Raw genomic sequence first — 21,973 nt, 5'->3', positions numbered from 1 at the left:
GAATTAGCAATATTGTAGGAAGAGGTGCACATTTCATTGTTGACTTCTGCAACCTCCTTGTAAGCCAATAGACCTGTTTCTTTGTTTTCATCTATCAGTGTACCCAATATCGCTTTATTTATTGTTCGTAATTCTCTCTGTAACCCCTAAGGTGAAACAGATTAGGATGTCGAGGCCTAGTCTTTTCAATATCATATTGATGTGGGGTACCTTCAGGCAGTTCTTTCCAAGTCTCCATTGTTTCTGTACATTTCTGGTAAGACAATATATGACCACTTTCCTTTCTCGGATGTATCCCTGTAATGGCCAGGTTATCGTCTTACAATATCCCTATTTGTTCCTCGCTGTGTTCGTTAACCCCTTATTTACAGCATACTTCTTTAGAAAATTTATGAAGGTACAAAAGTCAGTATAAACTGTATCTCCATTTGATGGGCGTTGTATCCCTCAATTCGAGGCGGATGCAGGAGTTTTCCGGGGGGCGGAGGGGGGGAGGGCTGTTACCAACTGATCCAACACTGGTGCTGACCATAGGTACATGCTTGCAAGGGGGCCACACAAAATTTTGAAATCCAGTTTCTCATGGCATTTTAGGCCAGTCTGGAGTCATTGGTATGCTGTATGGGATCTTCCAAAAGAAATGTACATCCTCTTGGAGGTGTTTTCAGCCAATCCAACAAAAAGCTTTGCCGCTACCTGGTTTCAAGTGGTGCATAAAGCTACATTGATTAAGAAATGATCTTTTTTTGTTGGCAGTCATAACTCTTTTCATATCCTCACTTCCCATCTTTTAACGCACAGCACCAGCTTCTAGCTATTACACAGAATACTCTAACCATTAGCAATGCATTGAATAGCCACGACTAGCCCACCCAGCGCTCCCGCAGTAGAAATCGAATCCTGAACGTCAATTACCTCGTAGCGTATTTCCCATGATTCATTCATGTCAGCGTGATGTCATTTGTTACATAATACCTTGAATCATCGGGTTTTAGCGTGTTATGGCGACGCTTTGAAATTGGATTAGGAGACTTGCTGTCGCTTTCGTCAATAGTTACTGCTACTTCTTCATTAAGACATTTTGTATTGACGTAATTCAGTCGTTTTACGATTTTGAGTGGCAGAGTTGTGTTATATTGAAAGAACGGTTCGATAGGGCTATGATATTTGTTGCATAATAGTGCATCATCAGCTCTCTTCTTATCGCAATTTAATATCAGCACAACAATATAATTTTGCTACTCATGTCTTACGGTTCTTAGTGGCAGAGTTACGCTATGGCCAAAGAAAGGTTTTCAGTGTTCCAATTGAGTGTTGTATAATGGTCTGTCGTGAGTTTTCTTAATTTGGAAATTGGCAGAAATTCAGTTAGGTGATTCACCGTTTGAGTGGCAGAGTGGTTCGAGTGAATTTGTCCAGTTTGACTGATTCACAAGTGGACATTTGTCTTAGTTTGAAGATTTAGCACCAATTTTCAACCCAATGGAGGCCTAATCTGCATGAAAAAGATATTTTCGGAGACGTCTGATCTGGGTGAGCCCCTTACCCCCTCCCCTGCATAACATGGCAGTGATATCCATCAACCCAAAAAGGTAGGCCAGTGGGCTACAAAGATGACTTGTTTCTTCCTCCCGGCCTGGGTGAGCAATGAAAGCAACATACATGTACATCTTGAAGCCTTTTGATGATAAAAACCAACAAATCACACCCTTCTTTTGACATTTCTCTGTTCATTTTACAGTGTCCATCAATAGAATTTGCTTTTTTTGAAGACAAGAATAAAGCTTTATATCTGATGCCTTTATATTTCTGCTCTTCCTTTGACATTGTTTGACAAGACAGTTTACACAAGCTGAAAATTTGTGATTGCATCTAATGCACTTTCCTTGAGAAACACAGCTGCCATCAGATTCATTGTGAATGGAAAGATTTCTTCTGAAGCCATCAGATATTTCTTGTATATTTGCCTTTGGGTCCAAAAAAGCACAGCAGCTAGAAAAATAAGATGCCAAGCAACACATCCAGCCTGACAAATGTTGCAGTGACGTTACATCTTATCATGTGACATTGTATCTAGAATCGATAAAGACTGACCTTGTGTGCTTATAATTCCAAATGTTCCAAGAGAAACCTTGTTTTTTCGGACACATCCTTGGTGTCGTTTTTTTCTATCATCTGACCAGCGGTCAAAGATCTCTCTTGCGCTGGTCACCTAGCAACAGGTCATGGGTATAATGACATTTTTAGCTCACCTCTTAGCAGAGGTGAGCTTATCCCATACCGTGGCGTCCGTCGTCCGTCGTCGTCGTCGTCGTCGTCGTCGTCCGTCGTCCGTTAGCAGGGCACGTTTCGTAACTGTTAGAGCTATTGAGTTGAAACTTGGTACACATGTACCCTTATGTAATGACACCTTGGAGACCAAGTTTCGGTCCGATTCGTTTCATGGTTTGGCCACCAGGGGGCCAAACGTTAAAAGTGAAAATATGCAATATCTCCCTTAATAGTAGTCGGGAAATTTTGAAAAAAATATGGTAGGTACTTCTAGCAAAGGTGCATCATATATCCTCCGGGTTTTTGATTTGACCTCCTTTTCAAGGTCACAGAGGTCAAATGGTGTAAATTGGCCGTTAGGATGTAACGATGGCACGTTTCTAAACTGCAATGACTATTGATACCAAATTTGGTACACATTTACCCCTTAGTCAGGTGATCTCAGGGACCAAAGTTTGGTCCAATATGATTCACCACTTGACCACCAGGGGGCAAAATCAAAAAACCTTAAAAATGTGATTATTCCTTAACTTCTTGCCCGATTGCCACCAATTTGATATCATGGGTACATCTAACCACCATACAGTATATGTCACACAGGTTTTTAATTTGACCTTCTTGTCAAGGTCACAGAGGTCAAATGGCGTAAATTCGCCGTCAGGCCGTAACTATGGCACGTTTCTTAACTGCAATGACTATTGATCACAAATTAAGTACACATGTACCCCTTGGTCAGGTGATCCAGGGAGGGGGCCAAATCCTAAATTCTTCAAAATGCCATTATTCCTAGTAATGACTTTCCCGATTGGCACCAATTTTATATCATAGGTACATCTAATTCTAACAACCATTCAATGTGTCACCCGGGTCTTCTTTGATTTGACCTACTTTTCAAGGTCACAGAGGTTGAATGTACTGTAAATTGGCCATTTTGGGGAAATTGTAATTGCTTGGACCTACATCAAACCTAACACTACATGACACAATACCATGCTCTTTATCCATCTTTCCTCCACATGAGGTGAGCACAATGGCCCTGGCCATTTCATTTCTCTGAAGGTTAAGCGAGACATGTTGCCTTCTGTTGTATAAAAGGCTGTTTTTATAAAGGACAAGTCTTTAGACATGTTAGAGTACAATTTTATGGCTATAGAGACCAACAACAGGGACCATGGTTGGAAGCAGATTTTTCATCATTCATCTATTTTTGTCTCGTTTGTCACTAGACAGTTCCCAGTATATCAAGAAACCTGCCACATCCAAGATGACTTTTTCTCTTGATGTGTATTTTATCTTGGTTTCCGCTCTTTGCCCAACAGACAGGTGGTCAAAAAGGTCTCACCCTTGTCACCTAGCAACAGATTAATTGTAGTCACTAATGCCTTTTTCTTGATCAAGTCCTAGGGTTGGTGGTCAGATCTTTGTCGTCAGAATAGCAGAGGCAAGTTTGGCTGGAGAGCGGGAGAAAAATAATTTCCGTTGAAAGCAGTGGCAGATTCAAGGGAAATATAGAGAGATGGGTACCCCACCTTTTCGGAGAAAAAAATATCATAAATTGACCTGAAATAATACCTGGGTGGCCACTATTTCTCAGGGCATTCTCCCTCTCTCTGACTCTATCGTTCATGACCTATAGTATAACTGGTTTGATAAGGTAAGGTGGAACAACTATAGCTCTGGTACAAGACTTTGTGTACATTAATGTGTACTGACTGCAGTTTTTTACTCTATAGGGGCTATAACTGTACTTGGGCTACAATTGTGCAATTTTACCTTAAAGATTGGTACAGAATCTTTTCAATGGTGGGTAAGAATTTGCCACCAACCCCAATTATGAATCTAACATTATAACCAAACACACACTGATAGCTCGCCAACGTCTTGAGTTGACCGGTTAATCAAGTATAACCAAACAGCGACCAATAATCAGCCAACTCATGCATTAATGAAACAAGAAGCCCCCTAATCGCCTTATGGCATGCGGGAATGGTTTATGAAAATATCGCCAGCACACGGATCAATTTCATTTGGGACTGCTGTGTCGTGATTTGCAGGGAAGACGACAAAATCGGATTTGTTAGAATGATAATAGTCCGTAGTAAGAAATCCATACTCAAGGGTTGGAAGTCCATTCATGCAGTATGGTAAAATGCTGCATCATCGGTATGGTTATATTTTATATTCTCATTATGGTCATTGGTGGTTCGTCTGCGCTGCTGGATGTATAAGAGCATATTTGCAGGGTAGTCAAACCACTTGTAGCTGCCAAAGATAAATTAGGGGTGCCAGGGAGCATCAGGCGGCTGGTGCAGAGAAGGTGAATGTTACCTTTCAGTGGAACAAGTCAAACACCACTTTAATTCTCTGTTCTTGTTGAACTCCCCACCATCTCTTTCAATTGGGCTCATTCCAAGGTATATCTGAACAGATGGAACGTCAAGAGAGACGTATCAGCAATCCTCTTCTAACAACTAAGAAAATGTAACTTGTAGTTCAAAAGAATTGTCTTGGCATCCCTGGGAGTAAGTTACCTTTCAACAAAACTTATCCAGCTTCTCTCGATAATAACAATTTATCTGTTTTTGTTGACCACCTCGTCTTTTTACCTTGGGGGTCTATCCAAGATACGAGGAGATGGAACATAAGAAAAGACGATGATGCAAGTCTTCTAACAACTGAATTACTTAAGCAACCCTAGATTTAAGTTGCTATCAGCAAACGTCTCAACAACAGTTATCGTTTCTTGTCCAACAGCCAATCCATATTTCCCCTCGGGCTTGTTCCAGGAATGATAAGTAATGGTATGTATTGGGAGAGAAAGTAATACATGCCAAAACATGCTGGAGGACCGTGCTAATAGATTTTAAACTCTCCTTCAAAAACGTAACCATATACATGGAAACTAAGGTGCCTCTCAGCATATTAGCATTCTGTATCTATTTTGTCTCAACAAAATTCAAACATGTCTCCTTCTGGCTTGCTTGCTTTGGTATAAAAGAAATTAACAATAGGAATCCTCTTGAAATTTATTAGCAAACGGATTACAGTCGATCCATCCAACATTTCCAAAGGCCACATATTTATATCCCTTTCTCCAATGACCTCCAAAACAGTCTTGGGGGAGAGATAGAACAGTGGACATGATATAGGGATGATGAAGGGAAGATTAAATGTATATCCCAAGGAGAGAAAAGGACAGTGGAAAATAGTTGCTCCTACATTATTCAAACTTCCCTAAGTAACAAAACGATAAACGATATGGTTGTATCATTCAGTGTTGTTGACAAATTTATCCATTTGCTGTTCAGAAAAATGATATGATGGATATTTACCCCGGATTGAGTAACTTCAACTTGATTTACAACAACATTTACCAAACAATAGGTTATTCCCAGGATGAAAAGGAGGGAAAAAGTTAGGCAGGATGTAGCGTCAAACACAGACTAATCCCCCTTCCCAATCTACTCCTTCATATGACACAAAACTCCATCCATCCAAAAACTAAATGTAAAACCACACGGCTCTGGCTGGCTTTATGAACCAATAACAATATTTTATAATCGACATCACAAGAGTCTTTCCAAGCTATTCAAATGTCTTTCCCAGCGCGAATTTGATCTTTGCGTGTCGCTAATTAAAATCTTCATGTACGAAATATTGGGCTTTGAAATCTTCTGATGTGTAACAGGAGAAATGATTCTGTAACTTGATGTTTTAATCCTCTGCTACAAGATGAGCGAATGAAAAGCATATGCGCTGATATGAAATGTGAGAGCAAGAAAATTCAGTTTCAAAGCCCGGGTGATTAACCCGGCAGTGAGTATTGGCTGAATGATATGAAAAATTGCTTCCTAGGTTTTGGTCTAGAATTAATTGCGGCAAGTTTTGGAGTATACAAACAAACAAGAGGAGCGACTTGACAATTCACTGCCATTTCACCAAAAAATGTGCCACAACTTCGATTAGATTGACCAAACAAGAGGCATTTACCATGAGAGCATAAAAGTGGAACTGAATTCTTCAGTCGGGCCCAAAAGGTAACCCTATGAATAATGCACAAATTCACCACTTTTGCAACAACAACATCATCAAGGAGCTCAGGTTGGAAAACGACAAGTTTCTCCGATGCTGTGCATGCCATTTTATCACCGAGACTGGTCTCCTCACTTTCGATTAGTCTTATTCAGTATTTACATATCCCTTCATGTCGAGAGTGATCTGATATGCTCACGGGAACAAAGCAGGAAGCGAGCCTCTTATTGGATATTCATGTCTGTTGCAGGCAATGTTAGCGTAACAAAGGGTTGAGAATTGGGAATCCTGTAGTCAAAAGATGCATTGCGTCTTTTTTCGCTAATCAACAAGGTGTAACGTTCAGCAAAATCGTTAAGTTTCCAATCCAGGCATAAATAAAGCTTGTATCATATCAAGAAGGATACATTGCCTGAACGTCCCATAGTTCTAGTTTGTGTTTATTGATAAAAAATGTCTAATAAACATAGCATGTCACCCAATTGATTCCTTTTTATTGAATAATTTTGAGATGTACTTGTATGAAATATAGATGAATGTAAACTGATGTAATAAAATGCAATAGTTTAAGAATAAAAAAAAATGTGTATGCCTGAAAATGTTTAATCATTTAAAGAGACCTACTTTCGTTTACAGGTTGGCCAAACCCAAAAAGTTGCTTATGTAAATGCAAAGGTAATGATTACAATGTTTACGGATGCTTTAAACGTTTGAACACCACATCACAATAATCTTACGAGAAATTTAGAATTATAGGGCATGTTAGGTAAAAACGAAAAAGTTCAAGGATGCTTTGTTAGATTAAAACCAAATAGCAATAAAACTTTGGGGCCTAAAAGAAATCAAAGCGATCGAGCATGATTGTTAGATAACAGTGGAAATCTTAGAAATAAGGCACAAAATCAAGGAGGTTGGCTTCAAGTAAAAAAAGCGAATTCAACAAAAAATCATCAAAGAGTCTTCAAACAACTACAGTGGAACCCCGGTAACATGACCACTCATGGGACTGATGTTGAATGGTCATCTTTCAGAGTCAGTTCAAAATTTAGAAAAATTTTCAAAGTCGAAAAAATTTTGGGACTGATGATGTTGCTTCATTTTGAGCAGAAAAAAAAACCAGTGAAAAAAATATTTGGACTTAGAAATTTTGTCAACCTTCAGAGTTTGTAGAAAGATGTAGATGGATGCATAATGAGTGGTTGCATGCATAGAAACAAAGAAGCACACTTATCGATCTTGTTACAGATGCAGACCATTGCTATCAGCTGTGTCCTGCAACGTAGTGATGACAACAAGTTTGATTGCGATTTCACCAATCGTGGTTATCTTCCTTTTGCAATCATCATGTTGGTTATGTTGCAGTTCGCAGCGATAATTTGCAGAACACTGTGATCTACTCTCTCCTATGCAAAAGGGTGAAGACCTGACCTCCAATTCACCCCTCCCATGGCACCAAAATGTGATTCAGCTAAAGCTGATCATCATGTCTTTCAAGCAGTTGTTGTCACTTCTACTGCACAGTGCCAGACCAATCCAGTGAATGAGTTTCGGATTGCATGTTGACCCCTGTCATTCAATCAGCAGAAGCTAACACATCTACTTCACATTGCTTAACCAATCCAGTAAATTAGTTTTAGATTTGCTGTGCGTGTATCCACCATCAGCAGAAGCTAAAACAAAACCTCCAGATTTTCTTTCTTGTTGTGCATGTGCATGGATAAGTACTTTTACATGTATGCCGGGTAAGGTTGAAAAGTTATAATGATGATACAGTTATAGCGTCAGCGCAGTGGCTAGAGGGAGATTCCAATTACCCCTTGGATCCAGTACTGACATCCACTGACAAGATTTCAGTGGTATCATAGAAAACTTCAAACCAAAATCTGTAGAATTGGACTTTTCAACCTCCACGTGATCATTACCTTCCTATATATAGAAAAAAATTAAGACAAACCAGGTCAAAAACTGCAGTCAGACTTCCCAACAAATGAAATTTTTCATGGACCCCACCAGCTTCAGAGTAATTCATTATCGAATGTAACATCAAAGATGCTCAACGCCCACCAAGATCTTGATTATATTGAGTACTTTACAAAGCAGGCCAACTCCTTCCGTAATTGTCTGCAAAAAAACCACAACAAACTATTTTCGTCATCTAGCTAAAACCACACAAGTGCTCATTGTCTTATTGTCCTGCAGTCAATATCCTATACGGATGCATTTCTCATGGACAAATCCATGCACAGATTCAACAAATGATCATCTCACATCAAAGTCTGAAATGCATTCTGTTCACTTTATTCTAATGTCCTAATTGAGATGTATGACAAACTAGGTAAAATATTCCAGTCAGTCTCCCATACGAAAGGATTTCGAATGGACCCAGCCCTGCACAGCTTCAAGAAGTGTTGATCATCTCACATCAAAGTGTAAAATGCCTTTTCGTTTCTTTATTCTAACGTCCTTGAGATGTAAGACGAACCCTTTCAAAAACTCCAGTCAAACTCCTTTATCATATGGATGAATGAATTTCAGATGAAACCTGCCCTGCACAACTTAAACAAACTAGAGCATCTCATGTAAGATCAAGAAGCTCAACGCCCACAAGTATCTTAATCATATTGAGCACTGTACAAACAAGAGGAACTCCTCCCACAAAAAAACCTTACCAATTTTGACCTCTGGTTGACTTCCTTGGTCGTGTTACATCAAACACCAGAATCACGCCATTATCTTGATTCCTTCCAAGTAATCATAATGTCATTGTCCACACCTCACACATGAGATGATTAGAACATTTGATGGTTTCATGGAAAAGGGATGAACGGAGATGAAAATGCAAGAAAGGTAAGTGTGAAGTCTTATCGAGCTGGAGACTGTAGTATATTAGCTGATGAAACAGGAAGTTAGGATTGCTTTATTTCATCACAAATTGAGATAGTGTGCCATATCCGGCATCTTAGAGTTGTTATCAAGCACCATAAGATGCTGCTGCTGCTGCTGATGATGATGATGATGATGATGAAGTTGTAGCAGTATCGAAGATGTCCTAGATTGAATAATATGACGCCAGCTAATCAACCAGTCATTCACTTTATAACTTTAATGTCATAAATAAAGAATTGAGTCAATTCATCATTTGTCGACGAGAATAATTCAAGGTTGATTCCCAAAGCATCAAATTCTTTATTTTTATGACTAATTTATCAATCTTAATGCCAATGATAATCGCATTGCTTCAATTAAAGATTCAATCACTGCTAATTAAGTTTGTCTCGTTAGCGTCTGTCTCCATTTCTGCAGAATCTGGTGGTATAGTTGTGAGAGGGCTTTGTGACTGCCTGTGAGGTTGTTTATAGTTTCTTCATGTTTGAAGTTTCCCCGTAACTGGAAAATGGAGGATGTATTACACAATGCATTTTGTGATGACAGTGCCTCGCAGCCCAATTCCATCGATTCCAGATTTCCATTAACAAGCATCCTAGCATCAGTTGGCTTGTGGTGGAGTGGTTAAATCATTTTAATACAGAATGAATGGAATCTGATGAGGCCTGCCTAAAAACCTTGCACCTGAGGTATAGACTTGTCACTTCCCTTTATGTTGTTGCCATTCATGAGGCTTTGGACAAAGCCGCCATCAGATGAAATGGCTTTGACCTTTTGATGATACACAAGATGACGCTCTTTCATCATTTTTTTATGATCTGGGTATGAATGGATGTTGACTTCTGTACGATACAATCCCGGTGCCTGATCCGATACAAGAATATAAGATGTACTTAGTAGTATGGCGTGATGACCCTTGACAGCCATTGGTTAACCCCTAATGGTCAGGTTTCTAAAAATAGTGTACTTCTGAGCAGAGACGGAGTAGAGAGTCTTGTCCTAGGTTACAGGGTGCCAGGAAGCTAACAGTCATCCTACAAGCCACTACACACTGGCCAATCTCAGCCAGCCTTATAAGTGGTGAGCGCAAAGCTTAGAATTACTCTGTCATATTTGAATGTAGGTCATCTAACCTTTGGTCCTATCAGGTACATTGTCAGATTTAAAAAATCTTGCTGCGGTTTATGATCAGAGACAAAGGAGAGTGTCTTGTCCTAGGTTACAGGGAGCCAGGAGCTAACAGTTGTCCTACAAGCCACCACACACTGGCCACTCTCAGCCAGTCTTATAAAATGCACAAGTGGTTATACACAAAACTTAGAACTGTCATATTCAAATGTAAGCCATTCAACCGTTGGTCCCATCGGGTATGAACTCAGATTGAAAAATCTTGCTGCGACGTTTGATCGGAGACGAAGGAGATTGGGAAGATGATTGATCACCATTATCAACTGATTGATGGCGGTCTTGGAGCGTCTCATTAACGAGCCGCGCAATGGTGAGAGGTGATATGGCATTTAATTTGAAGCTCAAGGGGATCTCCCGGTATTAGCGGAGAAAAAGAGGCGGGTGTGGAAGATCGAAGAGTAGTGGGGCAACCTGTTTTAAGGTAAAATGTTGTTGTTGGGATGTGCCCGGTGAATGAAATGGTTAAGTAGTGGAAGGAGATGTCATTTTTACATTTGAAGCTCAAATGGATCTTGCGGTAAAAGTGGAGAAAGAGGCGGGTACATTGAAGCCATGAAGAGAAGATATTTCTTTCAATGTATGAGTCTGAAGATATTTTCATGAGTTTCAGTTGAGGTGAATCGAGGTTATCATGGTTATCCATAAAATCCATGAAAGTTTGGCAGTTTACAGTCAAAGAAGCAGGCCTTAATAACATTATCTAAATAGTAATTTTCCATGTTTTCATATCAATTCTGATTGAGAGTACTCTGTTCAGTTGCTCTCTCTCAAAGAAAGATATGCTTTTACCATCACAAGATGAGAATTTTGCCTGAGGCTTATGCTCCTAAATCTATCTCTGCATAGACATGACAATAGACGTATCAATTTCAGAAGAGTTCTTGTGTCTCATACTCGGTATGAATTTTGACCTTATAGGGTTATATCAAGTAACTCACTGCTTAATCAGTTGACTGCAGATTTGTATCCTAAGGCGTTTCACCTATACCCACTGTTTGTTGTTGCTGGTAGATTTAGAAATATCATTTCCTCAAACACTTGGATGATTAAAAACTGACCTTCTTGTGCCTTGTGAAATTTGGACATTTTAGTATGCAGAGGTGGTGTCAAAAAGACATAACTTAACCCAACCATGTCTTAAAGGAAGATTTCAGGCAGAAGCCAGGTCGGGCAGATAAAGTAACATGGAGTTTCAGATCTCTACTTCCTCACAAGATGTCGAAACTATTCAGGTTTGTACAAGGATTTGCTAACTGTGCCTATCAGGCACCTCAGCCATGAAGTTGACAACCCAGCTTCTGCCTTTTATCTTTCAGGGTTTGATACATGAGATCAAAGGCAAATTATTTTCCTTTTGTTCACCCAAGCAAATGGGTATGACTGTTGGCACACTGACCGTTCATCACTGATGATTTAGTGACTTGGTCACAGCAGAACATCGGGTAGATATGTAATCACACAAGCTCCTATACCAGCTAGTTTTGTTGTCTCCCCATGAAGATGTCAGTGAGCGTTCATTACAGAATGATTTACTGAGGTGTTTATCGGACCTCCAGAACCGAAGGCAAGATACAGAATCACCACGGCTACAGCCAGTCTTTATATGCGTAGCTTAAGGTCGACATGTATTCTGGTCACTACCAGGCTGAGATGAAAGGCAATGGCGCAACATCCACAGTAAATGTAGCAGGTTACAGATCCAGTGACAAATATTTTTAAGCAAGGAAGTTTCAAATGAGCTTTCAGGATTCCCTAAGGGTATGGCCCCAGTTTTATCTGCTTCAAGAATTGCCAGAAAAATCTGATAGCTTTGTCCACAGTGGTTAAAAAGACCTCCAGAGAATTGCAGATTGTCTCTGTTGACCTTGGTTGCGATGTAATATCCAATGTCAACACGAGTATGGGCAATAGCAACAGCCAAAGTCAACATGAGATGTTGCAGAATCTGCCCAATTTACAAAACGATACAGGCTCTGACTCCCACATGTCTTGTCTGTTATTACGATCTCAAGTAACTTGGTGAGAGAGGGTTTCAGTGTTTGTGTAAGAAAAGGCATAGTTTTACCATCAGGTGTGGTAGGCTGTCCTCATTTTATAAGCAGTATTCTTATCAGAGTGGATCCTTCCCATCTCGTGAAAAAAGTTTGGCAGAATGAGGAATACATAGATGTAAGATTATAGTTCACGGAAGGAGATAACGATTGAGCTAACGCCCTGTGCTCCAACGCCAGTTGGGCCCTGTACTGGTTTAACTTCGTAAGCAAATAAAAAGGATGTCATCAACATGTAATCCCCTCCTTGTGCTCTTGTGCTCTTATTCTTAATATTTAAGGACTAATATATCGATATGGCTCTGAAACATATCCTCAATGCAATGAAAATGAGATAGGCTCTCTTCAGCTATGGCCCCAAAGAATAGACGCTATCATGCATATTTCATGCAATCGACTGTTCATCAGAATTGAACTTTTCTATTGAGTAAACATAAAGAAATTAACGCTGTTAAGGTGTTCTGTTAAGTATTCGTCTTATTTATTTGAGATCTAATGCAACTGCCTCAAGGAATAGCCAATAACAAAACGTCCCATCATTCCAAACGGATCCATTTTATTGACATTATACAGTTATACAGAAAGTTTATGGTTTGAAAAATGTCTCTCCGAATCTTCCTGTCAATAAGAAAACCTAACAAAGCCTAATGTAAATAGTGTGAAATAACAACATTAAATGCATCTGATATTTTTTTACCAGGGCATCTAACTACAGTGCTTTTTAGCTGTGATAGTGCACTCCTTTGTCAGTATATTGTTTGCGTGGGTTTGTCAGATACTGTGCTGTTGGGCAAACAAGTTTGAACTACGAAGGAGAGGCATGTCAACGATAAGAGTTGTGTTGGATAGCTTCGGTAACTGCGTTTTTGTCTGAGAAGACAATGACGAGATTGTATATGAAGAAAAATAAAGAGTTAAAATCCTTGGATTGGAACAAACACCAGTTGTGCAATTAGCTGACGCTTTCAGTGGTGTGAATCATTTGATTAGTAACTTTAGCATGAATAAACATAATCACATTGAAGATTTACTGAAGAGAATTGCACAAGGAGTTAAATTTCACTTGATTTGCACACGTTTGATGAAATAGATTTTCATCGGGAAAAATCTTCGCACGATTGAAGTGAGGGTTTCTTTTGGTTGCGTTCGATGTGCAGCATATTGATTTTGGATGCAGGAAGTTTGAGTAAAGGCATGGACTATTCTGGAACTTAAATTACTCTCTGAAGGCGTAGAATGTTTTAGACTATATTTGTAACCAGGCAAGACATGTCAACATGGGCTATGGACCCTCAGATGAAGTGAAGTAGCTGTTTCTAAAGAGCACAGAGCATGAAATAGTGCTGGTCAAGATGGTTCTTTCAAGAGTCAAACCCACAAGCCATGTCCTGAACATACCTGGTTAGTTTTCATCAGATCCCAAATTAAAAAAAATAAAAATTTGCATACTCTGATAGCAGGGGAAAGGTAGTCTTAGAAGAACCTTTTCCAGCTTTCTTAAACTGTCCTGGCTCTCAGTCTTGGCTCTCCAATACAAAAGGCAAGGCTAGAGCATAATGCCACTACCTCCAGCAGAGTAGCTGCAGGCTTTGCTGGTGCACTGTTCGAATAACAGATTATTCAAATTCCAATCAACGAGAGACAAGCGTTGATTCAACGTGGCTGTATTCAGTAAATTGCAGGATTGACGGCATAATGCCAGAGAGGTCAGGGGTGATGCTTAAGACTGCAGAGATTTATCGCTGGGAACCAGCACAGTATCATGCGTTAACCAATGGGGAATTGGAGAAGGATAGTGCAGTCATGCTGTCCTGGCAGATATGGAGAGCATCGGTCATATTTTGGTAATCTTTTGGAAAACTCTGGCAATTGCATTGATATTGCCAGTGGTTACTGGCAAGTTGGTCTGGTACCCCTACCTCATCACCCAGCCTCAAAATTAAATTTCTTTCCAGATGTTTTTCCTTTGAACTGATTAAATGTTTGATGATGCACCAGCTGTGGGGATATGGACCAGTGAGTGCCCAAGATAGATTTCACAATCGTGTGGGCAGGGGGAATAATTTACCGAGATTTAACTGCCCTACGAGGACTATAAATTCTCTTTATATGAAATTTATTCAGTCTTGTAGAGGCGCGAAGCATTTTACTGCCTTTTTTTGCTCGGTTTATTTCTTTAACAGATTCAAATCTTGGTGAATGCACTGTGGGGTAGTAGGGCAATGGCTTTGGTGTAATTCACTGATGTGCAGAAGAATATCCTTGATGAAATGCAGTGTTTACATTTGTGTTACTTGAAAGGAAGTAAGAGTGATTTCATCACTGCCATATTGGATAGCAAAAACCTGGGAATGGACAGAAAGCAATGATGGTCTGTCAGTTTAACAGCGTTCTGCTCAAGACATCCTTTACCTAAAGACATCGCGCTGATTTTACTTGTGCATCAGCACAGTGTGGCACTGACCTGACATCATCATTTTGCCATGGTCTTTTGTTCACCATCAAATATAGTTTTACTGCTCGTCATTTGTACAGACAATGAACTAGTAGTGAATTGAAACACAGAATATGATTTTTACTCCGGCTAAGTAGCGTGCCCATAGTATATGCATGACTCCTAAAATCCAGTCTCAAAATTTTCTAAATGGACAGTCTCATTCTGAATAAAAATCAGCCAGCTTGACTCTTGACATATTGAAACACTTGGATCAAGGCAGAAAAAAGGCGATCGATCATGCACGCTTTTTCCAATCCATTGCTCAAGTTGTCAACAGGGGAAAAAAGTCATTAATCATTGGAAAACAAGAGTCAAGAACAAGATCGAATTGAGACAAATGACTGTCGATTTGTATGAGTTGCAGAAACGAAAAGAGTTGAAGTGTGGCTGGATGATTGCGAAGAACAACTACTCTCTTGTGGAGACTGCTGTTGAAAAACCTAACTCTGTCTTGCTGCATTAGGTCCATGCAGTCGTGTATGGTGATGTGCAGTGTTTCTGTTGATAGACTCGACACATATTACCGTGGAACCCCGGTTACACAACCACTCATGGGACCGAGGTTGAGTGGTGGTTACTGGGGTGGTTGCGTTAGTGAAATTGAAAATCCGGGGACAAAGTGCATAATTAGTTTTTTTTCACGCCAAAATTGTTGAACTTATTCATAAGTTCAAAAATCTGAAAAATTTTCAAAGTAAAAAGATTTTGGGGGCTGATGATTTTTCTTCATTTTGAGCAGAAAAAAAACAAGTGAAAAAGATTTTTGGACTTAGACATTTTTTCAGCCTTCAGAGTTGAATTTTTAACACTGACACAGAAACAAAAATTAAAAACGCTAAAATGCCGATCAGAAAGACCACAATTTTGCGATTATTATATCAAAATAAATAATTCTGACACTGAGGAGTATTGGCTTCTCAGCTTACTCCTAATAAACGAGAACGAACTGGTCTGATTGGCAGATTTAATAAACCCTCCAACCGAGAAGTTGTCACGATGAGTTTTTATTGCCTCTCAGAGAAATGATAACATTCACAAATCCACGGACTTATAAAGTTATGATGTTTTTCAGATGGTATTCTATTTCATAGCCAGTTCAGGCAAGTGCTGATATTCTATTTAAACTGTATTGAGGGAGAAGTTAGGATTGTTGCTGTTTTAGGACGAGGGCCTGTACACCCTGCCCTTAAAGCTAATTCCACAGAGCCGTGTTTGGCGAGACAACCAAAACTGACCGTGAGGTATCAATATATATTCTAAACCACCTCAAACTCGATATATCTCGGGTATTATCCTCCAAAAATCTGCTTTTGACACACTTTATCAACCCAACATGCCCATGAGATTATGGGTGTCTCGCCGAAAATGAGTAATATACAGAATTCATTATAAAAATGAAACATTGTAAATGAGATTTTTTCGAATTTCTTACTTGGACTTTTGGGGTTTTGTGTGTGCAGTTCAGCTTTTAGGAAAAGATCGCAACTTTTCACAATAACTAAAGTAGCGTCCATGACTCTTCTTGCTTATCACACGAATCATGTAGTTATAATTAAACAAGCTCCCTCAAGGCACATGGAAATTGGCCTCCGTATTATCGACTAACAGTTTTATATATGGAGTTAGCCAAGACAGACCCTTGGGACGATCATAAATTTTTAAGCCAAATTAAGATCAGGGCTAAACAGTCTCTTGCCGATCTTATACCATGTTCTTTTAGATTGGCTGTCTAAAACTTGCATTATTCTCGCTTTATTTGAATGTATGTAATTGACTCCATGGCCCTGATTTATCGTGATATAGGAGAGAGCGGGGTAATAACAGACAAAAGCATCCTTGGCCGTTTTCTCCTTTGCTGTAGGCTGAGGGCTAACAGGGCAACTCGTGAGTGATGCGTTGCTTGTCATTTATCAAAAATGTATAAGTATATATGTTGCCGTGAGTTGAACGCAAAGAACATGTACCCAAATGGAGGCCACCAAAACTAGCAGTGATCACACCAATTATTCCACAAAAAAACCAAGGTGAATCAGACCCCTGGGCCAGAACCGACTATGTCTAAAAATATATCACAGCTATTGCCTTTCTTCTTTGCCCGTCTCTTGACGGCAGCCATAAAAAACATAGCCGTGACTATTAGTGCGACAATTGGCCCAAACTCTATCTAACTAATAACCGTCAAAAAAGACAATGACCATGTATTATTCTAATCCCCTGGCTGTGCCTGAAAGTATCGCACGGCCATCTCTGGTAAAAATGGCAAGATTGGCAATCACGGCGACAATCCCTGGAGATCGAACCGTGACATCGTCGTCGAAGGCGGAGTGTCACCGTATTGATTTTGTAATTTGTCGTCTTGGTATTCGAGACAATTGACGGCAGACGTGGTCAAGATTAGAGATCAATCCGTGGCGGAGTCTGATGTCCGAAAACTGATTTGTGGGTTCAGGTACAATTGGATGCTATTAAACTTTGGCTTATTAACATGATTAATACCCCCAGTGGTGTTATTGGTATTTTCACTGGAGTCTTAACTGTTGCCCGTTGTGTTTGCGAGTTTTCTACCATTTGTAACCGTTTTGACCTCTGCAGCTAAGAAGTTTTTACAAGGTCACGAGCAATGGCAAATTTAGACCATCAGCATTGGACTCATGGCTTTCGTATTTTACTCAAAGTGCTGTTTATCGGCAGACTTTAGTAGCTGCCACCTGGGAATGACCATATGACGAGTGATTGCAATTTGATCTTTATCTTGTAATCGGGACACCCATATGTTCAGTTGCAATACTTGATATTCGTCCTTGTATCTTCCAGCCACCACACCACATGCACCTGACAATGTGACTGTAGAGATGGGCCTCTTCTCAGCCAAAGTCTCGTGGTTTCCAGCCTATGATGGCGGCTTTTCTCAACATTATGTTCTCTGGTAAGTCCTACACCAATCCACTAGTATTATTCACTTTCTCACCTCTTCCCAGATATACAGAACAATAGATGGTTCTTATAGTTATCTTCCAATACTTTTTGTACTCAGAAAGTATCTTAGAGGAACTCATACTGCCATCTACGTTGAATGAGATGAACTTTCCTTGTCACCGGTTGCTGGCATTGGAGACCTTGGTCAAGTTTCTAACTTCTTTAACAAACAATTTAAGGGATTTCGTTTCAAGATTCAAGTCTCATTTCAGATGTTGTGTGTTTTAAGAACTTTTCATCTTTGATATTGGTATTTTACCCTGGGCATTGTTCTTTGTTGCTGTTTATGCTTTAAATAAACACTCGCAAATACTTCTCGACAGGTTCAAAGTTGTTGACGAAAACCCAGAGAACTGGAAAACCATGCGTGTGCTCCCCGATGGCACCACCAGCTTCACGCTGTATAACCTCATCCCGGACACCAAATATGAGTTCAGCGTCCTCTCCAGAAACCAACTCGGGGATGGCATGTTCTCAAAAGTCGTTAAGGCGAAAACAAAAGGTAGGTGGCGTTACTTGTTGTGATACTGGCAACAATTTTCCAATATCAATCTACGATTATGTGTATTTCTTCACAGCTGCGGGCTCCGATTTGGTTGTTTTAGGATACATTTGGTTGTTCTAGTTCTGTCCTCTGTCCCTTCTCAACTTTTTGCTTCATATTCGATGTGTTTATGTTTGCCTGTATTTAACCCTTTCGGGCCGAATGTATTTTGAATGAAATAAAGGTAAACCTTTTCCACAAATGGATTGCTTTATTTCTTGTGTTTCATGTAAGCATTAAACTTGATGACAATAACGTTGTATTGCTTTAAGAGGTTTTGGGAGAGAAGGAAATTATCAGGGGTTTTAGCAACCTCTATTACCGTTACAGCCCCAGCTGCTTCAAACACAGGTCTATTGGTTTTATCATATCAGTTGGATAAAGTTAACATCAAACATGTCAAATGTGCTGTTTTTAAATATGCCATTAAAAGTAACGAAAATTTTAAGATATATTTTGGGCATTGGGATAGCTATTCTGGTGACACTAGCTGTCTTAGATGTCATGAAATGTTCTTCACCCTCCAATGTCCTTTGTGAAAGAATGTGTCATCGTTTATCAAGTTTATGTTGGTGTGTCTTTGTTCCCATGTCCCGGTCATTGTTGCTGTTCGTGTGAATTTACTCCCACTGTGTTTAGAAGAAGCAGATATGTGTGAAAGACAAATTTTTTCTTGTATTTGTACTTTGAAGAACAAATATATATTTAACTAACACTTTTGAACTTGAGACAAAAGTGTGTTGCTATATCACAAAGTCTAAAACCAAAAAATCAAGTTAGAGTTCCCAGTCAGATTTGTATTGTTTTGTTTGGTTCAGTTCTGTCGTGTTAAATAATCCAAAACTTATATTAGAATAATCACACAAATGTCACAATCATACAAAAATGTCATTTCACATCATCTTAATGAAATACTTCAAACTCCTTTGCCTTCAAGATTTACAAATTCAATGCCCTTAACAATTCTCAAAAATACTGTTGTCCACTCTTTTCCTGATAAGTAGAAGGTATTTTCATACACAAAATCAAACATATAACCATCAAATAATCCAGCCTTTGTTGACAGTTTTAATCATGTGAATTTCATCTGCACCAGTAATAAACAGCCAATCAGTGAATCCAATTCTCAACCAATCAGTGCATTCCATTCTCAACCAATCACTGCAAGCTATCAGGTTCTCTTGACCTATCACAGCACCCCATATCTCAACCAATCAGTGCACACCATCTCTCATTCAATCAATACACTGCACCTCTTAACCAATGAATTTGCACTATTCGACCTCAACATATCAATGAACATCGTTTCTCAACCAATCGGTGCACACAAAGATACCAAATGAATTAAAGGAGAGTACCATATAAGCCAATCAGTGCACAACTTTTCTAAATCAATCAGTGCACCCCATTCCTAATGCACTCCCTTTCAGCCAAACAGTGCACACAGTTCCTCAACCAATCACTGCACCTAACTCATTCCTCTATGCACATTTATCAACCAATCAAAATCCACATATTTACAAACCAAACAACCAGTCAGACTATCACTAATACATCATCTCAACCAATCAAAATAAGGCACCGTAATTCATTTCAGCTGTTCCGCCGAACATGACCTTAGACAACCATAATAATGACCGTGGGGCGCCACCAATGATTCAAAATGGTACTATTTATTGGTCATTGTCTTTCTTTGTTTTCATCACAAGGGTGAGGACCTCCGTTCTAGGATTATGACCCGATTTAGGTTTGTTACGATGGCTGATGTGATGATGTGTTATTTTGATTGACCTACAAAAAAGGACACAATTTTGGAACTTAGGAACTTTTGAGCAGTAACGCCATCTATTTGATAAATGGAAATGGTTTAGAATTCTGAGATGTTTTCAAATGATTGGCCCAGATGCATCCAACCAATGGTCAATTGGTTAGAAAGTAAACAAAGTTTAATTGGAGATAAATATCACTCCTGCCAAGAGCTTTTCTTGCACTAAAATTCTAAATCAAAGAATGTCGAAGTTCACATTGAAAATGGTATCTCTGGTCAAATTGGATTTCCCAGAGCTTTATTATCTCCTTTTATCTCACAATCTATTCATAGTAAAAAAATGTTTAACAATTTCACTTTGAACTAAAATCTATCTTCAATTGGCAATCTGATCGCACTCTTCTATTTTTGAAGTCATCGTAAAGATACATCATCATCCCTCAATCATGGTATCATCACTAAATCGAGGGCCATTCCTACTTTGAGAGAGGTCCAGCGCCTGTTCACTTGTTCATCATTGATTATTGCGTGTTGCTTGATGTGGCTTAGCACTCCTCGTGCCTATACCCTCGCATCTCTCGTTCGCCTTCGTAGTAAAAAGTGCATGTTTTCAACAATTTTATGAGGTGCAGCCTGATTATGTCTTTGATTTCTAGATAAATCGTAATGAGACTTATGTTTTGCTGGTGCATATGACATGTTTCGTGAGGCTGTGGTTAAGTGCTGATGAATGAAAGTTATAGTTGGGCATGACGTGCCATGCACGTCACCAGCAGGTGATGGGACCTGTGACATGACATGCTATGTACGTCACCTGCATTCAAAAGGTTAATTTCCTCATCTCAGGCTGCATCTTTGTATCATCAAATGCAAATAAAACAATTTTAGAAAGAGAAAATTTCATTCTTTCTGGTATTTTAATTTCTATTTTCACATTATCACAACTGTAATTTTGACTTTTTCACTGATCACCAATTTTTTTATTCAGGCATTTTTTCCTCATTTTGCACATAGACATAGGTATTACAAACAAAAATGCTTACAGTCAAGATCTGAAACCTGTAGCTTTACAAAGTTTTACCTCTACACATCACATAGGTTGAAGCCTAATTTTTTTTGTTATATTTTTGACAAATTGTAAGCTTGGAGCTAACTTCATATGTGCTACCTACTTTGGGAAGTTGGAATAGAGCATCGTGTATATGAATTAAAAGTTTCGAAGAAAAACTACCAGTAAGGATTTATGCTGAATTAGAAAATCAAAGTCATTCATTTGTCATGAAACATCCAGTAGTAACGTCTATTGAGTCAGTCATGTTTGTGCATGATAGTAAATGATAGTTTGAGTTTCAGTTTTTCTGTGCATTTGCAATACTAAAAGCACTGCATGCATGACAGATACTAATATAAAGCCTTGTCAGGCAGATGGGTTAAACTGAGAAGCTCTCTAGACTAATAGCAGGAACCACTTTATACTAAGCACAAAAACAGAAGAGGAACTCCTGAAGAGACGAATGTATCCAGAGGTGGTTCTTTTGTAAAACCTGCACCCCAACCACCAACAAAAACACAACCATCATGATTTCTCTTGCTTTTGTATCAAATTTCAGCCGTGTTGTATTGCTATCGGTCTTAAGGGTTGACCATTGCATTGGCACCATGCACCATTTTGGCTAGACTTGAAACCCTAAAGCAATCAGAAGTTCTTCAAAATGAAGTGAGTGCCCATTAAAAACCTTTGAGACTGTTATATTGAAAAC

The 21,973-nt window shown here is 39.2% G+C and overlaps 1 protein-coding gene across 1 annotated transcript in view; it reads left to right on the top strand.

Moving 5' to 3' along the window:
* Positions 1-21,973, top strand: part of LOC135502063 (uncharacterized) — a 149,934-nt gene that overhangs the window by 113,730 nt on the left and 14,231 nt on the right. Inside the window, exons 8-9 of the mRNA XM_064794547.1 lie at positions 17,740-17,851; positions 18,225-18,403. Of these exons, the coding sequence (XP_064650617.1) occupies positions 17,740-17,851; positions 18,225-18,403 (291 nt within the window). The remainder of the gene's footprint in view (positions 1-17,739; positions 17,852-18,224; positions 18,404-21,973) is intronic.

Source organism: Lineus longissimus, chromosome 18 (assembly GCF_910592395.1).
Source record: "Lineus longissimus chromosome 18, tnLinLong1.2, whole genome shotgun sequence".
Taxonomy (NCBI): domain Eukaryota; kingdom Metazoa; phylum Nemertea; class Pilidiophora; order Heteronemertea; family Lineidae; genus Lineus; species Lineus longissimus.
This window is presented reverse-complemented; position numbering and strand designations above follow the sequence as displayed.